This window comes from Pundamilia nyererei, unplaced genomic scaffold, assembly GCF_000239375.1.
Source record: "Pundamilia nyererei isolate P.nyererei 1_Seehausen unplaced genomic scaffold, PunNye1.0 scaffold00114, whole genome shotgun sequence".
Lineage (NCBI taxonomy): Eukaryota > Metazoa > Chordata > Actinopteri > Cichliformes > Cichlidae > Pundamilia > Pundamilia nyererei.
The window spans coordinates 2,048,623-2,055,953 of record NW_005187515.1 but is presented as its reverse complement, the minus strand read 5'-3'; the positions used below and the strand labels follow the sequence as shown (position 1 = coordinate 2,055,953).

General features: G+C 37.8%; 1 protein-coding gene across 3 annotated transcripts in view; it reads right to left on the bottom strand.

Annotated features, from left to right (window-relative positions):
• The window catches only part of sorcs2 (sortilin-related VPS10 domain containing receptor 2), a 368,020-nt gene that overhangs the window by 90,370 nt on the left and 270,319 nt on the right, over positions 1–7,331 (bottom strand). For all 3 annotated transcript variants that reach the window (XM_005741860.1, XM_013913087.1, XM_013913088.1), the window contains exon 4: positions 651–815. In XM_005741860.1, coding sequence (XP_005741917.1) covers positions 651–815 — 165 coding nt within the window. The remainder of the gene's footprint in view (positions 1–650; positions 816–7,331) is intronic.

The following is a 7,331-nucleotide window of genomic DNA, read 5'->3' as shown; positions in this document are numbered from 1 at the left end:
GTTTAATTGAGCTGCATTTTAAAGAGGTGCAATTTCACAATTTGTGTATATTTTCTAAGTTCACTATTTTGTCATGTGTTGAGAAAAACACAGATTTTAAAATTACATGGTCTAATATTTACATTTAACATATAACTGCAACATGCTTTTTTCATTTTTTTTTAAAGACTCGAAAGGACTTGAAATTCAAAGTTTCAGACTTGTGACTTGACTCGGACTTTTACACCAGTGACTTGAGACTCGACTCTGACTTGCCTGACATTACTTGAGACTTGACTTGAGACTTGAGGATAAAGACTTGAGACTTACTTGAGACTTGACTTGAGACTTGAGGATAAAGACTTGAGACTTACTTGAGACTTGCAAAACAATGACTTGGTCCCACCTCTGCTACACTATATCGTCACTGTGTTTGGATATGGTTATTGTTTAATTCATTTCACTTTAATTCAAGAATTACAGAACAGCATTACTGTGGTATGAAAAAACAACATATGACGTTTTTTTTCTGAGTTTAGTCGTAAATCTTGAGATATAATGCGCTGCTGCATGACAAAAGATTTGGTAACGTAACACCAACGATAACTCCTTGTGCATTTATTTCAGCTACAGAATCAAAAGTTTCTTTTATGTTTGTGTCTACAACCCACCCTGCCCTCCTTGCAATAGGCCAGCAGCTTGTCTTCTTCCTTGGGGTGGAAGATGAGCGTGTCAGGTGTGAAGTCGATGGACTGCCGCTGGAAGGAGGAACCTTCATCTGTGCTGATAAACAGCATTTGATCTCGTTCATTTATAGAGGAACCCACCAGAATTACCTGTAAGAGATGATAGAGAGAACAGCGAAGAAGAAAAGAAAGAAAAAGAAGAAAAAAGAAGGTCACAGGTGATACGGTCCAAAGCATCCTGCAACATATTTGGTGCTAAGTCAGCAGTCTGTTGAAAATATCCTCCTCATATCAGTACTTGTCCATGTTAATTCACCTGCATGCACTGAAAACCTGATAAATATGAATGCATTCACTGCCATGCATGCACATTCATTCAAGGCCATCCTCTGGAACAGAAAAACTTTCCATCAACCTTACAGGCGGCTTAAACCATGGCAACACTCTATTGATTATCTATTCAGACTTTTATAGCTCATAAAGTGAAAACATTAAATACAGGGGACACCAGGAACTGCCAACCCACCAATCACAATTATGTCCCAGACACTTACAATAAGTGTCTCAATAGGGGAAATCGATAGGAACTAATGAACCAGTCATGTTCATTAACAGTGCGTGAGAGGTGGGAAGCTATCCCATGAGGGTTTTTGGTTGTTTACAGCAACTCCTTATAAAAAGTGTCCTCAGTCAGAGAAATGCAATAAAGTAACTAGCTGTATTGTTACTTAACAAATGTTTCAGCAAAGATTAATGGATGCAAACTAGAGATATAATTTTAATGAAAGGGATATTCAACATGTAATGGCTATTTAAAAAAATAAGTATTATGTGTGGGCAGAAACAATTGAGCAAACAAATAAATCAACTCATAGGAAATTGTCAAGGTACTTCCAATGCTTTTAATTCTTATTTTAAGACTGCATGCTTTTGTCCACGTACAAAGAAAGAAAAAAATCCCTTTTTAATGCCTATATTCCTCCTTCACTTCCAAAATAACCTTAATATTCAACCTTGCCGAAATCAATTTGTATTCAATGGTATATTTAATAGTGTTTTCAAAGGTTACAGTAGCTCCTTCTAGAGGGAGTTCAGTACTTTAGTATTAGAAAGGAAAAGCTTCATATTTGTATGCTTATACTTGGGTAAATTTATTACACAAACCTGGACGCAATATGCCTCTTACACAGTATGTTTGGCTCATCAAAGCAGGGAAAGCACAGTTTTAATAATGTTCACTTCAGTGTCCCAGTACGCCAAGAAACTTATGGGTTATCTGCCTGATCTGGATTTCTTTCAGGGCCTTGTGTTACAGAAGATACTTTTAGTAATTTTTGAATAACCAGTCCATCGATCTCTTTGGTCAAAAATCAGTCACACCTGCTGGAGAGCATCCACACACTTGATGCTTTGACAACTAGACCTAAACTCAGAAATCGAATGGTTCCTTTAAATCGCCAGAAAACAAAAAACAGCAGGAAGGATGGGTTTTTTTCAGCAGGAAGCCAAAAACCCCCCAAAAAGATCAAATCAAATAAAAAAGTATACTGTACAAGTTTAAAGCTCTTTAGGGCAGTGATTACACAAAATCTTGAGAGAGTACTTGAGAGATTTCTGTCTCCCTATCAAAGCAGGTAGGGAATAACCTGGAAATTTCAGGTTACATATTTGCTTCTAGAAGAGCATTGCTCATGTTCACAGAAATCTACTCCAGTAGTATTTCCTCTTTGTCCTTGCTGTCGATCTTTTCTTTTATTATCCTTTAATCCAACCTCTGTTTTGTTTTTATCTAAAGAAACACAAAGCTGGTGTAAAACCAGTGGCTATGTCCATCTTTTATACTGTCCGTTTCTAGAAAAAGAAAAAAATCATTACTACTTTTATAGCTAAACTAACACTGTGCTATTTTATTTTTTGTCCATATTTAATGTGTTCAGTGATTTGTATTATGTATGCCTATTTTCTGAACACATTTCTGGCAAATCTTCACCTGTCATTTCGTTTTATAGTCATCAGAACAGCTTCAATATCACAAAAGCCCTTACCCTAAACCTATAACTTCTTGATGCATGCTCAACTTTTCTCCCACAAAAACGCTAGGTCCGGATGAACAGAATCAACTTTTGGAGACTAAACCTATAACCATAACCTAATTGTAAACCTGACGCTAAAACTTGAGGGGACTGAGATTTTGGTCCCCTTCAGGGCTGTTGGTCCTCAGAAAAATGTCTAAACAGGTACACACGCACACACACACAACCGCTATTAGGATTCTCATCATGACTTCAATTAAGGAGTGTGTGTAGAATAACACATCTTTCTGGGTTGATACTTGAGAACTGTGTGTGAGTTGGGTGTAACTTCCGTTACCACCACAGTCAATTAAAAGCTTGGTGTTTGTTTTGCAGGCAGAGCATGGTCAACAAGGAAGAGGAGTAGAATGATGATGTTAGAACAGCAGGAAAGAAGACTTTATTTCTTATAATACAGTTAATTTATAAAATGTCAGCTGGGATTTGCTCAGTGTATTTGTTGTTTACAGCTAAAAAGCTCCACTGAAAAGCTCAAGTTCACCCTGTGGATGTAGGAAGTCAGCAAACAATTACTATCCTTAATTTCTACCAAAATGACCACTCCCAATCTCATATTTACATGTGTTTACAAAGTCTTTTGGCTTCTATGGTATAAAGCCTGATGACAGCTGTTTTGGCACACACTTTTGCCTCATGTCCCTGTGGGGCAGGTCCATCAATCGGTCAGCCCTCCTGTGCCAACATGTCATCCTTTAAAGGATATCACTCGGTTTAACCTAGTTAAGCTAAGACAAACACTGAACATCCTCAGGACACACACGTACACAGTCCCACCTCACATATACACATCATATCAACAAATGGAGACAAATGAGATGACAAATGCTTGAAAAAGAAGCATAAAGGTGCACCGGATCTTATGAATATGATTGTGTCAGTTGGTGAAGTTGCATAATCTCACCCAAAACAACCTGAAACTCGCTACTCAGAGGTACTGAGTACTATAAGCTTAGCAAAAAACAAAAAAAAGTTACAAATAAATAAACAATAAAAATCTGTACTACCACAAAGGTCATGCTCTTGATGTGTTTGCATTTGTAACTAGATTTCTGTAGTTTTAGCAACAGTGAAACACAGATCATCATGCAACGAAGCTAAACACAATTATACTTTTAGATAGTATTTTTAATTATTCGTTTTTTATGAAATGCTTTTCATTCAGTCTTTAAATTTGTTTGCTTGCTTTGTCACAATGTCCACTACTAAGCCTATGGAAGCTTTTGACTAACCTTGATGCCATCAGATTATTTTTTTTTTTGTCATCAGAGATTTAAATGAAAACACACTGTTTAACTGAAAGTATCTGTTTGCACAGGAGGTGTGGGCTGTTAGTAGTCAGGCTGAGGAGGGGAAATGCTGCTCAATTGCATCATGGGACTAGAAACAGAATGAGAGCGTTTTTGAAATCTAGTAGGAGACACACACAGCGCTTTGAGTGCTCAGACAGAGTAGAAAAGCGCTATATAAGAACAAGTCCATTTACCATTACCATTTACACACTGAGGACTCCAAGTTGAGATATTTCTAAGCTTAAAGTGTATTACTAAATCACTTGAGAAATCTTTGCAGTTCCATTTGATTGTACTGGTCTTTTTGAGACCTTAGGTGAAAGGAGTTTAAAATTAAATTCAAAACCTTAGCCAAAAAAATAAACCTTTTCTATTCTATGCACTATTGTGAGTTGTGCATTTTATGTGGTACTTAAACGTCTTGTAACCCCTCCATATTCATGCATTGTTCCCTTATTGGGTTTCAACCTGGGAAACTCAAAATGGGACAAAATTGCTAAAATGAATCTTAAAATTGTTTTATCTTTTATTATTCACCACAGAAACCACAGAAAATAATGTAGGAGTTTGTAAAAGATGAGTGTGCCACTGATGCACTCATCCTCATGGCGCAGTAACCTGACTTACCAACAAGTGGCAGTCTTGTCAAACTGTAGGCTCGGAGGAATGCCTTCAAATCTTTACAGAGTTGAAACTGAGCTTGACTAACCAACTGACAGATAAGAAGGTGAACTTTTCAGTGAGGCTTCAAAAAAATGGGATCGGGGGAGGGCAGACAGACAATTCCTTTCGCACAAGTTATGATCCTCCACAATCAAAGGACTTTGATACATTCTTCCTTCATAACGATTTCCTCCGAGTAATAGCTCAAGCTTAGCAAAGCACAGTGCTCCTATTGTGCATGGCAGATAAAAGCAGACTCTAAACTTCCTGTGTCTGCTGTGGAGACTTCTGGGGTGTGACACATTAAGGGGACTTATAGGAACAAAACTCAGCTCTTTTTAATCTGCAAAACGGCTTAAACACCAGTGTGGCTTTGGGAAGAGCTTGCATAATCTATGCGATGTTTGATAATCTTTCGATCACAGTTGCTCAGATTATAGAGCTGATACTCTCTGATGTGTGTCAACAATGATCAGTTCCCGCTGTCAATTATAAAGCAGCACAATCTTCTTGGCAGCTTAAAACAGCTTATAAAACAGTGCTGGTGTGCAGTTGGAACATGAACAACATGAAGGTCTATGCCCAGAGAAGAATGAGAATGTGCATTTGTTTTGCATGACACATCTTTGAACAGCTGAAGGGTTTTATGGCTGCAGGCTGATATGGCTGATGAAAACCTCAAGTCTTGAGAATGGAGAAAGCTTTTGCACGATACAAGCACACCGGCACAAATGCACACCTATGCAAATGAATTGTGTACTTACTGTACATGTGCACAGAAAAATGAGAGAAGTCGATGAAGGATACCGTTTGAATTGTTATTTTGCAAATATTATTCTATATTTATTGTTTTTTTCTTGTTTCTTCCACAGGTTAGGTACACAGTTGTGAAAGTAATAAATCAATGAAGGACTCCACGCCATGTTCAAGGTAATTATCTCAAAAATAGCTTTCAGTAGCCTTGTTATCCTTATATTTAGCCTGCTATCTATATTTCACAATACATTTTTGTTTCTCGTAACTTTGTTATGAACTCGTAGGAAAGATTCAATGGCCTGCCATGTAGCCATGTTTTGGAAAACTGTAAGTGAACCTTCCCAGATTTCAGCAATGAGTGACAGACAGATATAAAAGAAGATAAACCTAATTAGTTAGGACCTAGTCGTATAAATCAGAATGTTTCTTTGTTATTGACATCTGGGTCAACACACATAAACATACCCATACACAGGCATACTAGTGCAGTTCCTGGTACAGTTCCTTTCCACTCAATTACATATATAAATTGCTTGAGTTCTAGCTTCCACTGGGAGAGAGGGCCCCATGTGACCACAGCTTACTGAGCCATGGTCTGTTAGGAAGACCTGGGAGGGGAACGCAGCATGGGAGGCAAGAGGATATCACCAGACAGCATAACAAGTTTCAGAAGATGCTCAGTTAGTCCCTCCCTTTAGTCTTGTGGTGGTTATTAAACTAAACAAGGATGGATGGAAGTTTTGATCAGACAACCACCTTTTATTTATGACATGAGTCTCCCTCGTGCCCTACCTGAAGTACTGCACATCTCTGTTGTACCATCTTAGTTTAAGATTTGTTTGCAGTGTATTTCAGGATTGTTTCATATCACCAATGAAACAAATCCTCTTCAGGTAGTTCTTGTCATATCAAAAATATAGTCATGCTATTTGGACAGAGTGTGAAATCAAGGTCATCTTGCTGAAGTGGTTTGCATAAGGACCAAACAGCCATTTCATTTGAATGAATTAGCAGGGCATATAGTGCCTGAATACCTATAATAATGTTCTTTTTGTGGAGGATTAGGACAAAGAATATGAGAGGCGCATTTTAAAGCCTAGAGTAGTTTGAAAGTTTGAGAGTATTGTATGTCTGTTTGATCATTTCGAACATTTTTAACTTTCTAGAAGACTGAAAAAGCAATGTTACCTTAAAAAACTGTTTTTGACTCCAATCTCAGTAACTCAGCAACAAGCTATGAAATGACCTTGAGTTGAGACTGTTTTGCCCGAGGTCAAGATTGTAGCTTCAAACTCCACTTCTGTCTAAACCCAATAACAACTATGACATTTCTTATTGAGTTAGAGGAGCAAAAACGATTTTTATGATATTATTTGGTCTTATATTCACTTTTATAATATCTTCCACTGTGGTAATTCCACTAGTTTCAAGTGTGGTTTCAACTTTGTCAATATTTTCAATCAATCCTTAAGCAGGTTAATCCATAATGTTGAATGGATATTGTATCACTTCAATATTCATTCCCAGTACAATCAGTTTCAAATTTAAAGACTTAGCAAAAGCCTCTTGCTCAGAAGCCAGTCCTGACTCTTTCCAGCATTTTTGTCACTGCACTTCTCTAAGGTGAGGTGAGAAGTGGTTAGAATGGGGAATCAGAAAGCCAAACATGAACAACACATTGTCAGAGGTGTCAGAGATAGAGGTGTGAGAGGTCTGGCAGTGTGTTTTTTGGCCAGCTTTGCGACAGTGTGACAGTCCGACAGTCCATTAGCTTCCTCCCAGGCAGCTCCATTTGTGTTACAATGGAGGTGACCAGTTTCAGCAAAGTCCCACATCTTGGCTTGAGTTTAGATGAAAAACACACA